The 23846-nt window shown below is 44.7% G+C and overlaps 1 protein-coding gene across 2 annotated transcripts in view; it reads left to right on the forward strand.

The window, feature by feature from the left end:
* Positions 1–23846, forward strand: part of BCR (BCR activator of RhoGEF and GTPase) — a 49917-nt gene that overhangs the window by 17107 nt on the left and 8964 nt on the right. The window contains exons 1-14 of one of the 2 annotated variants that reach the window (XM_033955777.1): positions 1315–1456; positions 8267–8452; positions 9093–9200; positions 9796–9856; positions 10067–10119; positions 10225–10365; positions 10986–11107; positions 11188–11356; positions 12645–12764; positions 13907–13982; positions 14484–14588; positions 14825–14899; positions 15007–15104; positions 15689–15817. In XM_033955777.1, the coding sequence (XP_033811668.1) occupies positions 1421–1456; positions 8267–8452; positions 9093–9200; positions 9796–9856; positions 10067–10119; positions 10225–10365; positions 10986–11107; positions 11188–11356; positions 12645–12764; positions 13907–13982; positions 14484–14588; positions 14825–14899; positions 15007–15104; positions 15689–15817 (1479 nt within the window). In that variant the 5' untranslated portion in view covers positions 1315–1420. Of the gene's footprint in view, positions 1–1314; positions 1457–8266; positions 8453–9092; positions 9201–9795; positions 9857–10066; positions 10120–10224; positions 10366–10985; positions 11108–11187; positions 11357–12644; positions 12765–13906; positions 13983–14483; positions 14589–14824; positions 14900–15006; positions 15105–15688; positions 15818–23846 lie in introns of those variants that run through there. The other variant, XM_033955776.1, reaches the window with a different exon arrangement.

The raw sequence follows: 23846 nt of genomic DNA on the forward strand, positions 1-23846 counted from the left end.
ATTTGTAACAGTCTGTAACAAATATGCTGAATGAGTACTTGTTTGGGCACATAGGGAATAATGCAGTGTCTATACTAGTACTGCCCGATTCACGATTTAAATCGGTTCACCGATTCAAATCAGGTGAATCGATTTGAATCGGTGCGTTTTTGTTAAAAACCGGACTTACCGATTCAAGACGAGTTCAGGATATTTCACGCCGCCAGCCGCTGGACTCTACCCATCTAATGTAACTTCTGGTTTTGCGAAACCGGAAGTTACATTGGAAGAAATGAAAGGAGTGGGAGAGTCAATCGGCGAGCGAGCGGACCTCGTGCAGCAAACCTCGGCAGCAGCAAATACTATTTTTGGCTGGCTCTTTCCCCGCATTTCTTCTCTCTTCCCGCGATTTAATATCCAGTCCAGTAAGTAAATGAATCGGAATGGGGGCTGGTGAGTCTTGGGGGCCTGGGGATGGAAGCTGAAATCGGCAGGGGGGCTGGTGAGTCTGGAGGGCTGGGGATGGAAGCTGGGAATCGGCAGGGGGGCTGGTGAGTCTGGAGGGCTGGGGATGGAAGCTGGGAATCAGCAGGGGGGCTGGTGAGTCTGGGGAGCGGGGGATGGAAGCTGGGAATTTTTGATATGATATTGCCTTGGTTAAATAAAATGTTTAAACTTAAAAAGCTGTGTCATTAACAGTGAATCGAATCGAAAAATCGATTCAACAGGGTGAATTGAATCGAAATATTTTTCTCTGAATCGGCAGCACTAGTCTATACATGAGTTAGAACTTATTTGTATACCTTCTTATGCTGTTATCTAAGTACAATTGATTTTATACCAAAACATCTCCTAAAGAAAAGTGTCCCTCATGTCTTACTCTGTACTGGTTCCATGTTCAGTGATCTCCCATACCACTAGTATGGCAAGAAATTGTTGAAAATTCCTGACTAGTTTCTTCAGCCAAGCTGTATTTCTGACCGTTTTTATATTTCAGTTTGTCCAGAGAAAGTGGAGTTGCTTATCTGTAATGGGGGGTTCTCCGTACACAACAGGGTGATGCACACTCTGGATGACACTATCGCCATTTGAGTGCCTGCTTCAGTTGGTACAGAGACAGCAGGTTCAAATGAGTGGAGAAGGTGGGAAGGACTGTGTGCCTGCTTATCTTGTCTATGGAGAAACCCCCCACTACAGCTAAGTAACGCTGTTTTTTGTCAACATGCAGGGTGGGATGCAGCCACATGTGGTGACTCCAGAGCCGCTTCATTAGTATCGGTCTGTGCAGCCTTGGAAAGCAGAAAATGGACAATCTGGAGCTGAAGCAGTCGTGAAGAGGTTCTGTAAGACTTGCAAAGGCCTCATGTTATCTGGATGACAGATTGAAGCAGAAGTGCTATGTGATGGATGCTACGATGGAGTGCTACGATGAAGTGCTACAATGGAGGACCAGGTGGCAGCCTTAGATTGTCCACTGGTGAGTCGGATCTGAGGTTGGCAACAGATGATAGTGGCTTGGAGTTAGCATGGTGTGGTGTGGTGTGCTGCTGTCCTGCATGGCAGAGGGACCTGAGCCTGAGAATAGCAGAAGTTGATGCAGTTTGGATATCCAGTTGGAGATGGTATGCATGATTAACCTGCATGCCTAGTTTGTTAGGATCAAAGGAGATAAATGGCAGTGAGCATTGCTGCAATTTGGTTCATAGTGTGAAGGGGGGCCTCGCTGAGTGATTGTTTGAGATGGAAATAGCAACCATCTTTGGGAGAAACTTTGGGTTGGTGAAGAGTACTGCCCTATTGGGGAAGAAATGTGTATAGGGGAAGGTAGTGCACTAGCACTTGAAGTTTGCTGCCCCTTCATACAGAGATGATGATGAGGATAATTTTTTTTGATGAAAGGAATTTGGCACATCCTCTGGGGGCTCAAGGGAGGATATGTGACCTGAGCTAGTATGATATTTTGTCCCTAAATTGGATTGACAGAGTATAGCATTGTATGCATGAGACCTGTCATAAGTCATGGGGTGAAAAGCGACGACTCAGGGGAGACATGATGGAGGCCTTTGGGATTATGAGGGGCGTGGAGAGAGTGGACGGGAATGGATTTTTCAGGCTGGGGGGGCCAGGGGTACAAGGGGGCACTCAGAGAGGTTGGGGGGGAGGGGTTTGGAACGGACGCCGGGGGGTTCTTTTTCACCCGGAGGGTGGTGGATGCGTGGAGCATGCTGCCGGAGGATGTGATGGGCGGAGGTGCGCTGCAGGGCTTCGGGGAGGGTCTGGACGGGTGCCTGGAGGACGGGGGGATTGGGGGGTACAGATGGGAGTGGAGGTGAGGTTATAGGGACAGGATTGGAGGTAAATTATAGGGTTGGTCAGGGACCACTGTTCGGGCGGTGGGCCTGGTGGGCCGCCGCGGGAGCGGACCGCTGGGCAGGATGGACCTCTGGTCTGCCCCAGCGGAGGCAACTTCTTTTGTTCTTATGTTCTTATGTGAAAGAACGCTGGCTTGTTAACTGGTTCATGGTATATTGCAATGGCCCTAAAGTGACCTTGTACAGCCTCAGAGAGAGAAAAGAGGTATCAACATTGCAGAGACCTGGCATTTAGATGTTTTTTGATTGGTTGATTCTGCACCAGTTTATAAACTGACCGTATTTAAACTGTTAGAAGTTCGTGATAGAATGTTGCCAGGAAGCAACAATGAGATTTCTAATATACTGAAGCACAAGTAATGTACAGATTAGTTGTCCTTCATTGTTCAAGCTGTCAGTGGTAAGGTACAAGTTCAGATGATGGGGATTGCCCTCTTGTTGTATTAAAAGATGGGTTTCTAGGGGTTCGGATCCACTATCGCCAGGGTGATCATGTAAAGGAACAATATTTGGTGAGACCAAAATGGGGTAACTAGGATGAGGTGAACAGAGTCCTGTATTTGTTATTTTGGTCCTCGAGGTAATAGAATCGGAGGGAAAGGCATGTATGAGGCCCTAATAATGGTGGATTGTAAAAATATCCTATACAAGATGGGTTCATTGTTAATCATTGGGAGCAGAATATTGAACATTTGGAGGTGAGCTGAGTAGTAAACAGGTTGATCTCTGGCATGCACCATTACATGAAAAGATGATTGGCCCATAGTCAAGAAACCATTCGTGGAGATCCAGCCTGTGGCTGAGTGAGTCTGCTCTCTGTTTCTGTTTGTCTGATAGTCTCACATCTGATCAGGAAGCAGTCGAGGAAAAACATAAGGTGCCAGATTCTGGTCATTTCATGGTACAATTGCAGGAGCCGGATATGCCCTGATTTATTATGGCAATCTGATTGTTTGTATGTATGAGTAGTACTTTATCTACAACCCAGTTTTTGAAGATAGTATGGAGTTCTAGGTACTTTAATGTGAAAACTCCTTTCATGAGAGGACTTGCTGCTCCGAGGACGTAGATTGAGAAGCTGTGAGAGAGGCATCTGTGGATGCTAGAACAGGCTGCTGAGATACTGGTTAGTTAAATGGTGCCATCCCTGAAGGGTGTGCCAGAAGGAGGGGTTGATGGGGATGACTGTTTTGATGCCATTGAAATTTCAACTACTATGTGGAGCCTCGTGAGAGGTAGTCATTGACTATAGCTGCCATGTGGCCCAGAATCCTGAGGATAGTGGTTGGATACTTCCAGGCTTGGGCATATTAATGCAGTCAAGATGGTGATCCTACCTAAGTTATTATATTTATTTATGGCGTTACCAATAAAAATCCCTAAATGTTTCTTTTATATTTTAAATAGAAGAGTTTTCTCCTACATCTGGAAGAAGAAACCATGGTTGGGAAGAGCTCTGTTTTGTCAACTTAAAGAGGGGCTATGCGAGTTCCACACTTTGTTCCATATGAAGCCAGGGTTTAGAAGAGATATTCACCCATTCAGTTATAATCTGCAGCTTGGTGATATAGAGCAATTACTGATTGAAAGTATCCCTCTTTGGGCATTGCCCTGGCTCCTCTTAGACTGAGGCAAATCCTTTCGGAGGTTAATATCTTTATGAGAACACCATTAGCAGCTTGGATAGTACAGTGTCATAAATTATTTCCAGATACAAAATATTTTCTTCTTACCCCGATTTCTTATCTCTCAGATTTTCTCCATTGGGCAAAGCAATCACTGCGCACGCTGAATCAAATATGGGAGGGGGTGAGATAAAGCCCTTTGAAATATTAGTTGGAGAATATGGTACTTTATATAAGGACCTCTTGTGTCTTGTAGCGCTATAGAAATAATTAATAGTAGTAGTAGACCTCTTCCACTATAACCAGCTTTGAGATTTTGATAGACGTAGAGGGAAGGAGGAATTCGAATTAAAGGAAACAATATTAGATAAAGCACTGGCACAGGGAGAGGAGGTAAAAGCAAATAAAGAAGCCCAGTGTAGTGTCATATCCTACGGTGGGAGAAATATCTGGAGCATAATAACACTGCGCTTCAGTGGAATTAAATCTTTTAAGCATTTGTTTAAGGTCTCTATAACAGTCTCACCAATAGAAAATAGGTACAAAATCTTCTATAAGTGGCGTCTTCACCCTAGTTTCATTATCAAAGATGTTAAGGCACTGAATCTTGCTGCAGGGAGTGTGAAGTTAGAGGTACATTTTTCACATCTTGTAGGATTCCACATCTTGTAGGATGCTCATAGGATCCTATGAGCTTCTGGAGCAGCAAGGAGCATTCAGCACACCTCCCTGCGCAAAAAAAACGCTATCGCGGTTTTGTAAAAAAAAAAAAAAAAAGGGTGTATATTTGTTTAATTTCTAAATTGACTGCCTTTAAATATGAACATTTAATACTGAGTCTCTCAAACCTTTTTAGCTCTGGCATACTAAATGGAGCAAATGTTTTTCGTGGCACATTATAATTAAAATTATAAAATTGCAAAACCAACCAAAAATTACAATTGAGAGTTACTTATTTAAAGTACTTTAAGCTATGTATGAGTAATTGTAACAATGGTGAAACTAAAGTGGATAGAATTGCTAATCAATGTGATGGATATGCTTGTTTTTGAGTGCAAATTAACTCAAAATGCGGCTCGATAATCAACAAGCAAACAAACCTTGATTGCTTTGTTGCTCAAGTTAGGATAACTACTGCATAAAAATTAAAATTACATCACATCAAAGAATACTTGTCTGGGTGGTTGTATCCTTACACACACATGCTCATAACATTGACAGACTCTTGCGTAAGCAATATACATGTCATCTATCCTAGTGTATACTTATGAAGAGAATTTTAAAAAATAAAGTAAAATTCTGGAATCTCTCTTGGCACACCCAGAATCTCTTTGAGGCACACCACTTGTGCCGTGGCACACAGTTTGAGATACATTGGTTTAATATCTTTCATAAAGCTTGGGACTTGTATTTGGCTTGGCGCACAAAGCCTCAGAGTTGATACTACCTCATGTATATTTTTGTCATATTGATAAAAGCTTTTGATTATTATGAGAACTGAGGGGGTGGGGTAGTTGGGGGAGGAAGAGGATTTGTCTTCATCCCTCTCCTTTCCCCTCAAGAAGTTTCTCCTCAAGAGGTGTAAGTGGCTAAGTGTTGAGAATGTTAACCTTTTATATTGATGAAATTGAGGAATTTTTTCCCGGTCAGTGACATTGAAGCTGGACTTGCCCACATACCAGGCAGCTTTTGAGGGTGTCAGGTCAAAAGCGTGCCGGGACAAAGGCGTGCCCAGACAATTGAGCACAGCGTGGAGGCGCGCACTGCTCAAAATTACTGTTTTTAGGGCTCTGAAGGGGGTGTGTGGGGGGGAACCACCCATTTTACTTAATAGACATCGCGCTGTGTTGTGGGGGGTTTGGGGGGTTGTAACCCCCCACATTTTACTGAAAACTTCACTTTTTCCCTGTTTAAGTTATGCTCAAAAACAAGCATATCCATCACATTGATTAGCAATTCTATCCACTTCAGTAAAATGTGGAGGGTTACAACCCCCCAAACCCCCAATAACGCCAGCGCGATGTCTATTAAGTAAAGTGGGTGGGTTCCCCAACAAAAACCCCCTTCGGAGCCCCTAAAATCAGTAATTTTGAGCGGTGCGTGCCTCCACACTGCGCTCAATTGTCCGGGTGCGCCTTTGTCTTTCGCGCTGTTGTCTATGAACCGCTTTTGAGGCATCCTGGAGAAGAGAAAAACTGAGCTATTAGTGGGGCTCTGTGTCCTAGAAGGTTTGCCATTGACTGTCTTTACTGTGTTTATTACTCACAGATACTGTGCATGATCAATTTTTGGGTAGTGGGAACTCCCCTAGTTAATTTGGCACTGCTGAGTGCTGTCTCAAAGGAGATTAATTTTATTCAGGGGCAAAGCAGCTGGGGAAGCATGGGCTAATTAGAGACTTTCCCAGGTTGCTGCAGATACTCCTACAAGGAAAGCTTGTATAATTTTAGCATAAATAGACATGGACATACTGCAGATAAGACAAAGGGTCATATCTTGCTCTGAAATGGCATATTCAGTGGTCATATATGCCAGTAGTAGTCATGGTTTTATGGCAGTTTAGAACAGGGCTTGAAGTGAACCCTGGTCTTTCTGTTATAATGGATGATTAGAAAAGAAAGAAATTGGAGAACATCACTGTGCATCTGATTAGCTGAAACAGATAAGGGAACCTGCAGCATTCTTGGATTATGGGGCACACAGGAACAGCTGCAAATGCCCAGTAAAGGCTTTTCTGGGCTCTGGGGAACTCTCTCTCTCCCAGCACTTTCTGGATGATGTCACCATCGCATATGTGGCTGCATTCATCTTACTTGTGAATGGAAAAGCAATATTTTCTCAGTTCCCTTCTCTGGCTGTTAATAGGAGGTGGTAATCCTGTAGTGCAGGGATAGGGAATTCCGGTCCTCAAGAGCCGTATTCCAGTCGGGTTTTCAGGATTTCCCCAATGAATATGCATTGAAAGCAGTGCATGCAAATAGATCTCATGCATATTCATTGGGGAAATCCTGAAAACCCGACTGGAGTTCCTACCCCTGCTGTAGTGTGTTGCTAAGTGGAGAGCATTACTATACTGCACATACTATAGCAGGACATGTTTATCCTCTCCTACCTTAGCTGAGAGAATTTTCAAACACCAGTCTGACCTCCTCTGCAACTTACATCAAATTAGTCCCTTATTTTGTAACCCCTCTTAACTCTGTCTCTTCTATCTATACCAGAGGTCTCAAAGTCCCTCCTTGAGGGCCGCAATCCAGTTGGGCTTTCAAGATTGCGGCCCTCAAGGAGGGACTTTGAGATCCCTGATCTATACACTACTCCTTTGTTTATACCCTATGCTGTCTATTAAAATGCTTTATTGCGTATTATGTTGACATTGCAATGTATTTTCAGACCTCGGCAGTGTTGCTGCATGTATAAAGCTTCAGCATACAGACTTATATCACCATTGTCATCATTGGTTAAAACTCTCAAGACTAATCTAAAGCAATTCTCTTTCATTATTTTAATTTTCAATTTTTAAAATAACTTATTTAAGTACTTAAAATACTTGTTTAAGTACTCACCTTTTTAAAGAGAAGTGGCTAAGCGCTGAAGCTTTCTCAAGGATATTCCCTTTAATTTGCCATTTCCACAAAACATAGTTCTATGTCATAACGAGACTCCCCTAGCCGCTTCTTCTCTTTAAAAGATGAGTTCTTAACAAATTTTGAATATGACCAGATTTCAGTTTGGAGAGTAACCAAAAAACATTTTTGTCAGATGACCACGAGTTAAATATCCTTTGTTGGATATTGAATCTTGCTATGCGAAGTTCAATAAAGTAGACCACTGGCTTAACAGTCGAAGTGGATCAGCCTAGTGCTAATGAATACCTCTATCTTTAAAATAGCCAATGAAAATTTAAAAAAATAAAAAAGTGCACAGTGAGCCAATTCCTATTCTGGTTTTCTCTTTTCCAGATATTATGCTACAAAAGGGATCCCTTGCAGTTGCTATTCCTCAAATTATTGGTAAAAGGCTGAGACAGAGCTGGAATTATCCCCACATAGCTTAATGTTGTGTATTCCACGAATTCTGAAGAAGAGAGAAATGGGATGGGTATTGGCATATTATGCATTTTTGTATCTTCAGTGATTATGAAGACACTTAAATGATTTTCAAGGAAGAGGGGAAATTTATACAAAGAGGGTAAAATGTAGATTTATCTAGTGTCCTAGGGTGAATCCTGCCATCTCATTGCCTGAAGGGAATCCACATGCTGTATTCTGTTCTTTCATTCGCCCGCAGCCCATGAAGCCTCTGAAGGCAGCTGCTACCACTTCCCAGCCTATGCTTAGCTGTCAGCAAATTGAGACCATCTTCTTCAAAGTACCTGAACTGTACGAGATCCACAAGGACTTCTATGACAAGCTGTTCCCTCGTGTACAGCAGTGGAGTCACCAGCAGCGAGTGGGCGACCTCTTTCAGAAACTCGTGAGTTCACCTCCTTGCACTTTTATAAACTCCTGTTTCATCTGCACTTCCACCTTTTCCATGCCAGAAGTAGTGCATGTACGTTTCTGAAATGCTAAACTGCAAAGCGCTCTTGGGTTTGTGGAAGGAAGCATATGCTGTGGATGTAAGATGTTAAAAATCAACTGTTTTGGAAATGTACCTAAGGCCTAGCTAACATGCATTAGTTTCACACATTGCTGGCTTGTGTCTCTATCTGCTGTATATAGTATGGTGTAGGATTAGTAGGGAAAAGGTTCAACCCAGTGCTAACAGTGGGGGAGCCTGCAACTTGTATACTTTTCACTATTTGCTGATGTAGGGAATGGTACTGGAGTGCACAACTCTTGCTGTTCCAGTTCTCTCTGCAGGAGTACTGGTTGTAGGGGACTCTGCAGCACTTGCTTATATCCTGACTGAGCAAGATTCTTTTGGCCCCTGCCAAACCTTAATGTGATGGGTTAGTTCTAATGTAAAACTGGCATATTTCTGTAGCTGTCTTGCCAAACTCTGCGTTGCTGCTGGGGAGGCTTTGGAATGGGGCCTGTGATACAGCTTGGGTGCTCATTGGCTTTTTAATGACCATTCACTTTTCTTATTGGGTTTGGTGTCATGATTCCAGGCCAGCCAACTGGGAGTGTACCGAGCCTTTGTGGATAACTACGAGACTGCTGTGGAAACGGCAGAAAAATGCTGCCAGGCCAATGCGCAGTTTGCTGAAATTTCTGAGGTAGCTATTCTCCACATGACCAATCTACAGCACAGATATGCCTAAGTTCTGTAAATTACAGTTTGAAAAATGTACTACAGCATACAGTCATCATACATAACAAAAGAATGACAGCAGTTAGCATCTCATATGTGCAACAGCAGTCAAATAGCATGATTATATTACTCTTCACTTCCTCGGATGAAAAAGTCTTTCCAAGCACCCCTTCATACGTTGCCCGTACAGCTATGTGCAACTGTTAAGTGCTTTAGTCAAATGATGTATTTCAAGGAATAGAATCTGATGCAACTTTTGTGATACAAAGTTAAACATGACATTTTTCTGCAAATTGCATTAATGCACTAAATATGCAGCCCTAGTTTTTAAAAATACCTAAATTACTGATGGAAGTTCTTTGGAACAATTCAGCTATTAAGCTGAGCAGTAGCAGTAAATTACCCTGGTTTGAGAGTGAGATTTATTACTGTCATGGAAACACTGTCTCCAAAAGATGTGCAGAGTGATAAGGAAAACCTCCTTGCTTTACCCATCCCTTCTTTTTACGCTTTTAGGAATTTCCCTTGATCAATTGTCTTGCTTTTTTTCCCATTACCAGAACCTGAAGGCCAGAAGCACAAAGGATTCTAAAGAGCAGACGACAAAGAACTCGCTAGAGAGTGAGCCCTTTTCTGTACCATGAATCTAATGGCCAGATGTAGGGTTGGGTCAGAAAACCAATGAGGGATTATGGGAAGGACAGGTCAGCTCTATACTCTGGAAAGGAGGAAGGGGAATTAATGGAGGAGGATTGTAAGTCTCCTCTCTTCTAAATATGTAGTTATAAATGTATGTGGTTAGTAAGCTTAAGCATTGTTTTCTCTCCACAGCTCTGCTGTACAAGCCTGTCGATCGAGTGACACGCAGTACACTTGTTCTTCATGTGAGTAAAATGAGAGAACAAGATTTACTGCATAGACTGGGTAGGGGCTGACCTTTGTGATATTGGTGTCTCACTTTATCTGCCTCTTAATTTTGGGGTTGATAGGATCTGTTGAAACACACTCCAGCAAGCCACCCGGACCACTCCCTGCTGCAGGATGCATTGCGTATCTCTCAAAACTTTCTGTCTAGCATCAATGAGGACATCACTCCTCGTAGGCAGTCCATGACTGTGAAGAAAGGAGAGGTGATTTTGCAGATTTGCATTTTGGATTACTGGGTCTAGGACAGTGGCTTCATACCTGGTCTGTGGGATGCCTTCAAGGCAGCTAATTGTGTTTACAGGATATCTATAATAAGATAAATTTGCATGCTGTGGTCTACTTATTTGCAAAACTGTTTATTGGTCAAAAGCACAAAAAACTCCCACCAGACCAAATTTTCAAAACCATAAAAACCTCCCTCTCCCCCCCACCCAAAAGAAATAAAGAAATAAAAGGCATAGAGCAGCAGAAGAGCAAATGTCACAGGCAATACAAGAAAATAACTACACAGTCAAATATTTAATACATGGCTACAAGCATACCCGGTCAAGAAGGCCCAAAAAAGGCTCCCAAGTAAGCTGACTGTGCTCTACTTATGTTTCATACAAAATTAACTATTTGTGGTGTTTGGATATCCTGAGAAACATGGTTGGCTGCAAGTCCCAATTTCTCTAGGAGATGGTCAGTTATTCTTGGCTGATTGTGTTTTGGAAATTTTGATCTAGACTAGAGACACTTGTCTGTGGTGTGAGCCAGAATAAGTGTGCAGGAATGGGACGAGCATGTTTGCTGTCCTTATTTTGTCTGTCTGCTCTTCCTATAGCACCGGCAGCTCCTGAAGGACAGCTTTATGGTTGAGTTGGTGGAAGGAGCCCGGAAGTTGCGCCATGTTTTTCTCTTTACAGATCTATGTCTATGTGCCAAGATGAAAAAGCAGATAGGGGGGTAAGGCGTTCCCTTCATATACTCCACCCTGCCCTTTGTTCTCCCCTCCCACCTCATACACTTTCTTCTTTGTTTCATAGGAGGAACCAGCAGTATGACTGTAAATGGTACATTCCGCTCACAGATCTCAACTTCCAGATGTTAGATGAAATAGAAGGAATCCCTAATATTCCAGTAGTGCCAGAAGAGGAACTGGAGGCCATGAAGATGAAGATATCACAGCTGAAGAATGACATACAGAGGGAAAAGGTGAAAAGAATCATTACAAAGCAAACCAAAGCAAGATAAAGCAGGGGTGTAAAATTCACCTCCTCCCTTCATGGCAACAGGGTTGTGCAGGAGCTAAAATAGCTGCTCTTTTTTTTTTTTTTTTCTATCTCTAACTGAGGCAGGATGGTGTAAGGGATAGGATTATCTCCTACACCCTTCCATGGTCCAGAATAATCCTCTCCCTTCCCTTGGACAGAATAGGGACTAAAACTTTGTATGCTGTACTTTGTGGGAAAAATCTGCACACAGAGTTTCAGATTCTGCACAAAGATTCTATTCACAACATGTGGAAGCATTTGGAGTATTGAGATTAAGCATCATATTTCTGCTTCTCAATGGCCACGAAATTTGGTCTTGGAGAATAAGGTGTACAGTGTCCGCATCTATGAGACAAACTTGGTTTTTTCTGTTACATAGAGCTTTTTGGACCCCAGTTCGTTTACAAAAGTTGGATAGCTCTAAGTCTAATAGATGCTGGCACTGTAACTTGGAAGCGGGGACATTGGATCATTTAATATTTTATTGTCCTTGCATTATGAACTTTTGGAAATCTATTTGGTCTCAAATAAAGTGTCTTCTAGAAAATCATGTAGCTTTATCTTATGATACTATTCTGTTCGGCATGTCAATGAGAACTAAAAGTCAAATTTGTTCAAGTAATAAACTTTTATTGATAATGACAGGTGTTGCCATCCAACATATTACCAATAACTGGAAAAATTATACCAATCTTAATTATTCATTTTGGTGGAATTCCCTATGTCACATATATAAAATGGAAAGAGTTATTGCTTTGCAAAAAGGAAATTATAATAAGTTTATAAAGATTTGGGGACCATTGGCAAATTACTGTAATGAGTAGACATCATTTTCTCACTGACAATATTTTTTCTTTTTGGGGGGAGGGATTGGGTAAGAATCAGTATTGTATAATTAAATATATGAATGTTATATGATATGTTCCTTTAAATTAATTGAGAAGGGGTGAGTGGGAAGGGATTTAAATTTTTTGTCTATGTATGATGATAAGAGAAAGTATTTTCAAGTATTTCTGTAAATGTTTGTTAAGGAAGTAATCTTGTACACTTGTGTAAGTTTTTTAAAAATGAATAAAGAAGTTTAAAAAAAAAAAAGAATCTGCAAAATTCCACAGGCTGTGTTTGAAAAGTGTCTTGTGCATCTGCCTTTCCAATGCATGTGTGACTCTGCTCGTGTTGGTGGACAATTTCAGCAGGAGTTTTCACTGCGAGCCTTGTCTTTTTCACAGAGAGCTAACAAAGGCAGTAAGGTGATCGAGAGGATGAAAAAGAAACTGTCAGAGCAAGAATCACTACTTCTGCTGATGTCTCCTAACATGGCCTTTAGATTCCAGAACCGGAATGGCAAGGTGAGAGGGACATACCTGCCTGAGATACCCTATGCATATGTGTATAGTGGGGTTACATTTCTCTGTATCTGGTTTCTGTTATTCCAAAGTGGATGTTAGTGGTTTGTTACCAGTTACCGTATATACTTGAATATAAGTCGACCCCAAAAAGGAGGAGAAATAGTTGGCTCAAATATAAGTCAGGCAGCTTAATATTCAAGTGCCCTATCCTGCCAGGCATTGCTCCCTCCCCTATCAGGCTCTGCACCCAGCCCCCTCCCTGCCAGGCACTGCATCCAGCCCCCTTTCCTTCCTCCCCTGTCAGGCTCTACACCCAGCCCCCTTCTTTCCCTGTCCTCCCAGGCTCTGCACCCTGTCCCCCCTCCCTGCCTTGTCCATTGTATGTTTTCTCTGCCACGTATCTGGAAACCCTGGGGGTCCAGAGGTGTAGTGGGCAGGAGTGAGCTTTCTGCGCTTTTGCCCTCCTGCCCCGCTGCTAAACCGGTCGCTGCTGAGTTCTGACTTCAGCTGTACCGAGCAGGAGTGCGGTTTGGCGCTGCTGCTTGGCACTGAGTGGCTCCCATGAATTCTCGTGAGACTCACTACAGCCATTCAGGAAGCCGCTCAGCACCTAGCAACAGTATCAAAGTGTGCTCCTGCTTGGCGCTGAGTGGCTTCCTGAATGACTCCCATAAATTCTCATGAGACTTGCCACAGCCATTCAGGAAGCCGAGTAGCAGCACCAAAGCACGCTCCTGCTCAGTACAGCTGAAGCCAGAACTTGCGGCAGCGACTGGTTTAGCAGCGGGGCAGGATCACGGAAAGCTCGCTTCTGCCCTTTACACCTCTAGACCACCAAGAATTCCAGGTATGCGGCAGAGAGGACGTACAATGGACAGGGCAAGGAGGGGACACAGGGTACAGAGCCTGGCGGCACGGTGGAGGCCTGCGACAAGTCCAGGAGGAGGAATGGGTGGGTGCTGGGTGCTACTGCAAATATAAACCAAGACCCCCCATTTTTGGGCCCAAAAATCTCGGTTTATATTCGAGTATATATGGTAAGTTCCAACAAAATATCTGTTTCATTGCAACTTAATAGATGCTTTATTTTACCCTGTTTGCGCCACTTAACTTTGGAAAATTTTGCTGCATACTGTCTGCAGAGCTACACCTTCTTAATCTCATCAGACTATGAGCGTGCCGAGTGGAGGGAGAACATCCTGGAACAGCAAAAGAAATGTAAGTGATTTGCAGGGTGGGAAGGTTGCTTAACAGTTGCTGCTGAGTGTGGAATTTTGATTGCTAACTGAGCATTGTGTGGAATAGGTATCACCTATAGACTGGATGTGTCTTGCCAATTAAATTATTGTAGGATAAGGGAGTGCCCATTGAAGTGCTGTTTGGGTCAAATTTTAGAAATGCTATACCATTTGATGTGTTAAATGTGCATAATTCAGTACCTGAAATGGTTGCAGAGATTAACATTAAGCTATATCTGCCTTTCAGTGCCTCCAATCTCCATCTTCTCTCTTAGCCACATTCTGCTCTGTTTTCCCATAACCTACTTGTTTTGCTGCCTCTTTCTTTCATATTATGATATTTTTACATTCCATTTCTGCAGTATGCTTTTTCACATGCTAAAAATGCCGCAGTTTTTAGTAGCCCGAGTTTGATAGAAGGGGAATGAAATTTAAAGTTTTTATGCAGTGTTTAAATTTATCCTTTCAACTTCCTTTACAGGCTTTAAAAGTTTTTCACTAACTTCTCTAGAGCTGCAGATGCTGACAAATTCATGTGTTAAACTGCAAACAGTGCATCATATCCCACTAACCATCAATAAAGAGGGTAAGCAGGGCCCCACGTCTCACCATGAAAAAAGAGGGTAGGCAGGTTGCCATGTCCCACTAGCCATCATCGAAGAGGATAGGCAGGTCATATCACCCTAAATCTAGTGGGTTTATATTCTTACCTTTTATTTGCCCTCTAAGGTTAGATGTACTGATTGAGGGCTGGGTATGCTTTTCCCAGCTGTATAAGATCAGCCTGATTTTTTTTTTTTTCTCTCTTCTGCTTTTCCATAGATGATGAATCTCCTGGACTATATGGATTTCTGAACGTCATTGTTCATTCAGCTTCTGGATTCCGACAAAGCTCAAGTAAGTTGTAGATATGTTGGTTTTGGGAAGAAATTTATGTAAACTGCGGTAGGCTCTCGGTTCTGGATACAGTATGGTGTCAGTATTTTCCTGTATCTGACCTGCAGATCTGTACTGTACCTTAGAGGTGGATTCATTCGGCTATTTTGTGAACAAGGCCAAAACACGAGTGTATAGAGACACATCTGATCCCAACTGGAATGAGGTAAGGTTATAGTTTTATTTTTTCATTTCTGCATCTTGTAAATGATGACAGGTGTAGCCATGGGGGGGCCCTGAGTCCCACTACTTTGGGTAGTGGGACCCAGGGCAGGACCGCAGGCTAGGGTAGGGGGACCGCAGGCTGTTCAGACCCCTACTTTGGGTTTGGATCTCCTCCAAAATAGAAACACCCCTTTAAATGGCTCACAGGGATGTGCATGTCATTTCCTCATTTAGTTTTGATATTTTAAATATTTTGTATTGCTATTTTATTGTTTCTGTAATTATTTGCTGATGTACTTTATTATTTTTTTTATAGAATGGTTAAATTGAATTCCAGCTTGAACTCATGATTGGTTAAGTAAATAAGTAGTAGTCCAATTAAACTAAATAATTACTCTAGGCACTAGAGCACCCCCTAGCTGCAGTGTGAGAGGTTAGGTTTCTCTCATCAAAGCTGTAGGGGTGTGACAGAGATGCTTCACCCTTTGTTGTCTTTTGTGTCCCCGTATTACACTTTTTGATCTTATGGCTTAGTATGCCACATCTTATAGACTTTTAGCTGTTCTTGTTTCTCTAATGTTGTAGGAGTTTGAGATTGAGCTGGAAGGCTCACAAACCCTGCGGATTCTCTGCTATGAGAAGTGTAATAAGTCCAGGCTTGCCAAAGAAGATGGTGAGATCACAGACCGAATCATGGGTAAAGGCCAGATTCAGGTGAGACATTAAGAAATCAGTAGATAAGATATTTAGTAGTAGAGACTCTTCTAATGCACTGGGTGTGTCATTCTGGATAGACAGTTAATATCCCCATGCTCATGAGCCATGCAGAAGGAATCCACTCCAGCTTTTGATTCCCTTCTGCTTCACTAGAGGGCTCTGCTGCCCCTTCAGTTTTCCTTCTGCATGTGAGCCAGAAGGAGTCTTTCTGATCTGTTCTGTATATTTCTTTCTCTCTTTTTTTTTTTTGTCTCTTTCTGGGGGGTTTTGGTGAATTTTTGATGGCTTTTGGTGCTCAGTACTCCCCTTATCGAGGGTTCAGCTTTGCCTGCATGGAGAAGAAGCAGACTGAAGTCTAGGGCTGACAGGCTAATCCCTCTATGGTACCTGTTGGCCAGCCTGCAGAAACCTTTTGGAGCTCAGGGATTGGTTCCTCTTGTAGCATTGCTTGCCTACTGCATCGCAGGGGCTTTAGTGCAGGCTGTCAGGCATTTGTATGGGACTTAGCGGGGTTCTGCCGAGTGCCAGCTGCATTTCACCTTTCCCTTCTTTTGTATCTGCGGGGGAGGGGGTCAAGGCTCAGTCATACATTGGTCTGACTGGCAGTCCGAAGATTCATTGTTGAAGGAGCGGTCGATTTGAAGCAGTGATTTCTTCTCCCAGATCCAGCTAGTTTTGGAGCTGAGGCAGGCTACAGCACATTTCCAGCACAGGCCACAGTGAGCAAGGCCATTGCAGCCTGAGGAAAATCAAGGGGAGAGGGTCTTTAAACCTTTTTTTTTTTTTAAGTTTCTGCCCCTTCCCTTAGGTTTCCCCACCACTAAAATCCTAAAATTGCTGGTTTTGGAGCCACTTTATGGTGCCAAAACGCTGCTGTCACGACCATCTTTGATTTCCTAATTTTTTGGTTTTATTGTTTTTCAAAATTTTCCAGAACCTTCAAATCACCTCATTTTACCTCAGAACTGGCTGTGATGGAGTTCTCTGGCTCTTTTACCCTTAATTCATGCCAGGTGTGCACAGGATGGGCGCCCGAAGAGTGACCTTGCACCACATGCTTACAGAACGTGAAGAGAGGGCAGAAACAGTCGGCATAGCCTCCCCTTTGTTCTCTAGTGCTGAAGAATGGTCGGGGGTTCCATCGGTTGGGAGTAATCCCTTCCATAGCTCCAGAATGGTGGCCATTCTAAGCGCAGGAACATGGAGGCCACAGAGCCCAAGAGATGCAAGCTGGAGATATCTAAAAGGAGACTCTGCACTGCCTAATATGTCATTTTCTCCAGAATTTGTCAATCTAATGAGGAGAACTTATCTGGATGGATGAGATTCCTAGGGGAAATCTGGAAGCACACCAGGGGGACGCTCGAGGGGGCTTGGCCTCCCAAGGCAGGGCACATCTGCCTCAGTGTCGGAGCCTATTGAGCTTATTGATCTCCCAGTAGGTCTCCTCTGCTTCCTGCTCTATAATGAGCACAGTGAGATTCCAGTTTTCCTCATTTCCCTAGCATCCTGACATCAACGTATTAGTCACAGAGCATTTGGATGCTCTTGAACAGTCCCTTAAAATAGCCAAGACAATGGCTCAGCTGTATCCGATGGCACAGGAGTGTCAGCATCTGTTTGCTCAGCCCAAAGGTAGATTACTTGGTGGAGCAGATAACCAAACACACGTTTCTACTGAGCGAAGGAGGTGTGGTATTAAAGGATATACAGGACTGCAGAGTGGATGTGATTCTTAAGACAAATTGAAGTGCTAGCCTTTAGAATCAAGGCAGCTGCAACAACTGCCTTTGTGACATTTTCCTATCGTACCAGGTTGCAGGAGCTTGAGATGGCTGAAGATGAGCCTTTGCCCCAGCTCCTATTAGCAGGAGTGGACTATTTAGCTGACTTTCTCTCTGACATCATCAGAATCATGAGCAAAGTTTCAGCTTATTTGATCTTTGCCCGCAGAATGCTCTGGATCAGGCAATGGACTGGAGATTCCTCCTCCAAGGCTACCCTCAACAAACTTCCTTTCAAGGGGCAAATGTTCAGAAAGGGACTGGATGATCTCATGACTGTTGTGGCAGATTGTCGGTTGAAATCTCTACCTGACAGCAGACTGCAAGTCTCTAGAGGCCCTGGGCGGTCTAATTTTTGTGGCTCCAGATGCTTTTGTCAGTATTCAGGTGGCGCGTCCTCTCAGAGATCCCTCCAGGGAGCCAGAAAGATTCTCAGATTCCAGGCAGAACCAAGCCTCCAGTTTTCGTTCCACTCCAACCTCCACGAAAGCACAATGACACCAGATCCCAAACAATTCCCGTGAAGATAGGGGGATGGCTCTTGGAATATGTGGAGGCCTGGGTGCAGGAGATCATTGAGAGCGGTTACAAGTTCGAATTAGCCCAGCTCCTAACAGGACTGATTTGTGGCCTCCCCGGCTGGGTGACCAGAGAAAGCAAGCAAGGTTGTAGCTGCAGTTCAAAGGCTGTTAGATATTCAGGCCATAGAGTTGGTACCGCTTGACTATCTGGACTTGGACAGATACTCCATATACGTTGTCATGCATAAGAAAGGCTTAGATGATTGGAGACCCATTCTGGATCTTTCACAAGTCAAAATAGTGTCGAAAGTGCCATGCTTTTGCATGAAGACTGCTCAGTCAGTCATAGTGGTGTGACACCAGTGAAATTTCTGGATTTCACAGAGGTCTACTTGCACTTTCCCATCTTTCTGGAATACAGAAAGTTCCTGAGACTTCATGTCTGTATTACCAGTTTTCAGCTCTTCCCTTTGGGCTGGCGACAGCTCCTCGCATCTTTACCAAGGTGTTGGTGATGGTAGCTTCCCATCTACGCAAGTCATCCTTGCAGGCTCACTCAGTAGCCTACTTGGTTCAGGTCCTGCAGACCCTGGGCTGGATAGTGAATTTCTAAAAGAGACAACTGGTTCTGTCCTATTCCCTAGAGTACCTGGGAGTTGTCTTCAAAACAGCAGAAAGTCGTGTCTACCTTCCAAAGGTATGCAGACAAAGATTTGCATCCAGATAACAAGCTTGTTGGCCAAACCAACGCCATCCTCATAGCAACTATTTACAAGTGCTAGGCTCCTTAGCAGCCAAGATAGACATGGTCCCTTGGGCAAAAGCTCACATGTGAACTCTCCAGGGTGTGTTACTGTTCAGGTGGTCATCTCAATCAGACTCCCTGCATATGTCTCTGCCAAGGACTCCAGAAGCCCAAGCCAGTATGAGCTGGTGGCTCCATCCACAGGCATTATCAAGGGGCATGCCCCTCTAGAAGCCAGCCTGTTTGAATGGGAGGCTCACTGGAATGGATGCCTAATTCAGGGGTGTTAGTCGGTCTCCCAGAGGAAATGGTCAATCAACAGGTTGGAACTTTGAATCATTCAATTGATACTGCAGAGGTTGGAGAAGATCCGGAGGGACAAGCGGTCCGAGTCTGCTCAGACAGTAGCATATGTCAATCGCCAGGGAGGCACCAATAGTGCACAGCTGTGTCTGGAGGCCCACTTACTGTTCAGATGGCAGAGTTTCATCTTCAGGCGCTTTCAGCGGCGCATGTAGAAGGAGTGGTCAATGTCCAGGTCGATTCCTTCAGCAGACACACTGGATCTGGGAGAATGGACACTGTTTGAGAAGCCTTCCAATCCGTTCTTTGGCGCTGAGGTCTCCCAATGTTCGATATGATGGTGACAGCAAGAAACAAGAAGGCGAACCGATTCTTCAGTCAAATATCTGAGCCTGGAAGCGCAGGTTTGGACGCTCTGGTCTCTCTTTCTCTGTGTGTCTCTCTCTCTTTGTCTGTCTCTCTCTCTCTCTTTCTCTGCCTGTCTCTCTGTCTCTCTCTTACGACGCTTTTGAACTCTCTGCAACTCAGCAGCAGGGAGCCCTTCCTTCTGCCAGTTTTTCCATCTCTGCTTACGCAGCTTCAGGGATCTCTGCTTCATCCCAACCTGCAGTCGCTACACCTGACAGCTTGGTTCCTCTCAGCGTAACTCCCCTTCAGTTTTCACAAGTTTGCGGGATGTTTTGGAAGCTTCAAGGAAGCCTGCTACTAGACAATGCTATTCCCAGAAATGGACTAGATTCTCTACTTGGTGTTTTTCTCATCACAAGGAGCCTCAACGTGCCTCCTTGTCCTCTGTTTTGGACTACCTTTTGCACCTGTCTCAATCTGGCCTCAAGTCTACATCGATCAGAGTCCATCTTAGTGCAATTGCTGCTTTCCATCAGCCTCTTCAAGGGAAACCTCTTTCTGCACATCCTGTGGTTTTCAGATTCATGAAAGGACTTTTCCATGTCAATCCTCCCCTCAAACCGCCTCCAGTGGTTTGGGACCTCAATGTTGTTCTTTCTCAACTTATGAAGCCTCCATTTGAACCTCTTAACAAGGCTCCTCTGAAATTTCTCACTTGGAAAGTGGTGTTTCTCATTGGCCTCACTTCTGCTCGTCGAGTGAGTGAGCTTCAAGCATTGGTTGCGGATCCACCCTTTACAGTGTTTCATCATGACAAGGTGGTCCTTCGCACTCATCCCAAATTCCTCTCCAAGGTGGTCTCGGAATTTCATCTGAATCAATCCATTGTTCTTCCTGTGTTTTTTCCAAAGCCTCATTCTCATCTTGGAGAATCAGCTCTTCACACTCTGGACTGTAAACGTGCTTTGGCTTTCTACCTGGAACGCACCAAGCCTCGCAGAATTGCTCCTCCACTTTTTTATCTCCTTCGATCTGAACAAGTTGGGACGCCCTATCTCTAAGCGCACCATCTCCAACTGGATGGCGGCTTGTATCTCTTTCTGCTATGCCCAGGCTGGATTACCCCTTCACAGTACAGTCACAGCCCATAAGGTCAGAGCAATGGCAGCCTCTGTAGCTTTCCTCAGATCGACACCGATTGAGGAGATTTGTAAAGCTGCCACTTGGTCCTCGGTTCATACCTTCACCTCACACTATTGTCTGGATACCTTCTCCAGACGGGATGGATAGTTTGGCCAAACAGTATTACAAAATTTATTCTCCTAAGTTGCCAACTCTCCTTCCATCCCTTTTGGGTTAGCTTGGAGGTCACCCACTAGTGAGAATACCTGCCTACTTGTCCTGGGATAAAGCAATGTTACTTACCGTAACAGTTGTTATCCAGGGTCAGCAGGCAGCTATTCTCACGTCCCACCCACCTCCCCTGGGTTGGCTTCTCTGCTAGCTATCTGAACTGAGGAGACGCGCCCGGTGCATCGGGTGGGAAGGCACTCGTGCATGCGCGGTGTGGGCAACTCGAATCTTCTAAAAGTTTCTACAAGCAAGTATGCTTGTGAGATGGCCGCATCGGGGCTCCGTTGGATGACGTCACCCACTAGTGAGAATAGCTGCCTGCTGTCCCTGGATAACAACTGTTACGGTAAGTAACATTGCTTTTCCATCATGTTGGTTCCAGTTTCTTTTTTTTGCTTTCCTGTCGTCTACTAATTCTCCTTCAAGTGGCTGCTATCCATTTTTTTTCTAGTCTCTCCTGTCTATTCCTTCACCACACCTGCCTCAGACATATTGATTATTCTTTTTTAGTTCTTTTCTGCTTCTTACCCTTCTCCTTTTTTCCACTTTTCAGCTATCTATCTTAAATTTCAAAGTGATTCAAAATAATCAACCTGATTTCCTTAATAATATCTTAACTCCATATACCCCACCCAGGATACTCAGGTCCCAGTCACAAAATCTACTCTCTATTCCATCCCTCTGAATTTTGAGTATCACTCGAACAACAAATTTTGCAGTTACCGTACCAACTGTTTGGAACTCTCTACCTATCGAACTACGCAACGAAAACTTGCTTGACAAATTTAAAGGAAAACTGAAAACATTCCTCTTTAAGGATGCTTTTAATCCTTAAATCTTTCCTACTTCAGTTTCCCGATTCCTCCTAGCTCTTTGGACTGCTTTTTATCCCAGGACAAGCAGGCAGCATATTCTTAACGCATGGGTGACGTCACCGACGGAGCCCCGGTACGGACATTTTTCACTAGAAAGTTCTAGTTGGCCGCACCGCGCATGCGCAAGTGCCTTCCCGCCCGACGGAGGAGTGCGTGGTCCCCAGTTTCTTCGTTTCCGCGGAGCGAAGAAGACGCATGTGGTTTCAACGGCCGTTGAAAACATCCTTTTTGCCTTCCCGCTCGCGCTTTTTTCTCGTTTTTTTCTCTTTTCCCCACTTCGGGTTCTCTTTTTTATTCGATTCAAAAAAAAAAAAAAATCTCTCGATTTTTCTCTATTTTTTGAAACCGGCCCCAGCGGGCCCTGTTGTCACCATACAGGCCTCCGGTTTTGATTTTGCGGAGGCCGTGTTTCCCTTCATGCCCCCTCAACCGGGCTTTAAGAAGTGCCAGCGGTGTGCACGCCCGATCTCCCTCACTGACCCACACAATTGATGCCTACAGTGTTTGGGTCCAGAGCATCGGGCTGACACCTGCACCCGCTGTGCCACTCTTAAGAAACGCACTTTAAAAAATCGGCAGATCCAGCAGAACATCCTTTTCGGTACCGGATCTGCTATGGAACCTGCAGCGACGTCGACGGTACCGCAAAAGACGGCACCGACCACTTCGACGCCCGATCCTTCCTCGGGGTCGCTGGCACCAGGTAAGCCGGCTAAGAAGCCTTCCACCTCCCTTGAGCGCCCGCCTGCCACAATGGCGACGTCGGTCCTCCCAGCCTCACGCCGACCCCGCAAACGCTCCGCCCCGATCTCGGTGAGTGCCTCATCATCGGCCTCCTCATCGCCGGGGCGTGGAGCAGCACCTATGGAACCGAAAAAGAAAAAAGCGGTCCCGGTGCCACCCCTGGATGACCGCATCGTGGCCATACTCCATGACAAATTGCAGGAACAGCTGCAGCAACAACTCCAGCACCTGTTACCGACCCTCTTGGCACCACTTCTTTCGGTACCAGACCGGCCCGAGCCTTGCACCATCCCACCAGTGTCCATCCCTTCGGTGCCACTCAACACTTCCATGCCAGTCCTCTCGGCTGAACCACCCCGTTCTCATCCTGTGGTACAGACCCGCTCTGAGGTCGATCCTCCTCGGGACCAGGAAGGGCACCGGTCTCCCCGGGTCCCAGAATGGCACCGCTCTTCCTGGGACCGGGATCAGCACCGGTCTTCCTCTCCTGGTACCGTCTCCATGCGCTCTGGCAAGTCTCTTTCTAAGACCCGCCACACCGAGCCTTCCACCCCAACATCTCGGTGTGCGCACACTGATATCAGGGACCCGGACTTATGGGAAGAATCCCCACCCGGTACCGAGGAGGACGCATCATCCACAGACGAGGAACCCTAAGTGACCGATACCACTTCCAAGCCTGAGCAATCCTCTTTCACCAAATTCCTCAGGGAGATGTCGGCGGCTCTTTCTATTCCTTTAGAGTCCGACTCCAAAAAGTCCCAGGCCTTTCTGGATGCCTTAGACTTTGAACAACCTCCCAAAAAGTTCCTCAAGTTACCCGTCCATGACATACTGCGGGAAACTTTTTATAAAAATTGGGAAAATCCACTCACTGTCCCCAGAGCTCCTCGTAAGCTTGACAGCCTATACAGGGTCATCCCAATTCCGGGTTTTGACAAACCTCAATTGCCCCATGAGTCTCTCCTAGTTGAGTCTACATTAAAGAAAACTCAGGGCTCCAGTGTTTATGCCTCCACCCCTCCTGGCAGAGAAGGCAAAACGATGGATAAGTTTGGCAAACGCCTTTATCAAAATGCCATGCTAGCCAACAGGGCGAATAATTACACATTTCACTTCTCATTTTATATGAAGTATCTCGTACAACAACTATCCGCCCTACAAAAATACATCTCGGAACGCAAAGTTCCACTCTTTCAACAACAAATTTCCAGCCTCCTTCAACTGCGGAAATTCATGGTGCGCTCTATTTATGATTCATTTGATCTGACCTCCCGAGCGTCTGCCATAGCTGTTGCCATGCGACGTCTGGCCTGGTTGAGGGTATCTGATCTTGACATCAACCACCAAGAC

Source organism: Geotrypetes seraphini, chromosome 8 (genome assembly GCF_902459505.1).
Source record: "Geotrypetes seraphini chromosome 8, aGeoSer1.1, whole genome shotgun sequence".
Classification (NCBI taxonomy): Eukaryota; Metazoa; Chordata; class Amphibia; order Gymnophiona; family Dermophiidae; genus Geotrypetes; species Geotrypetes seraphini.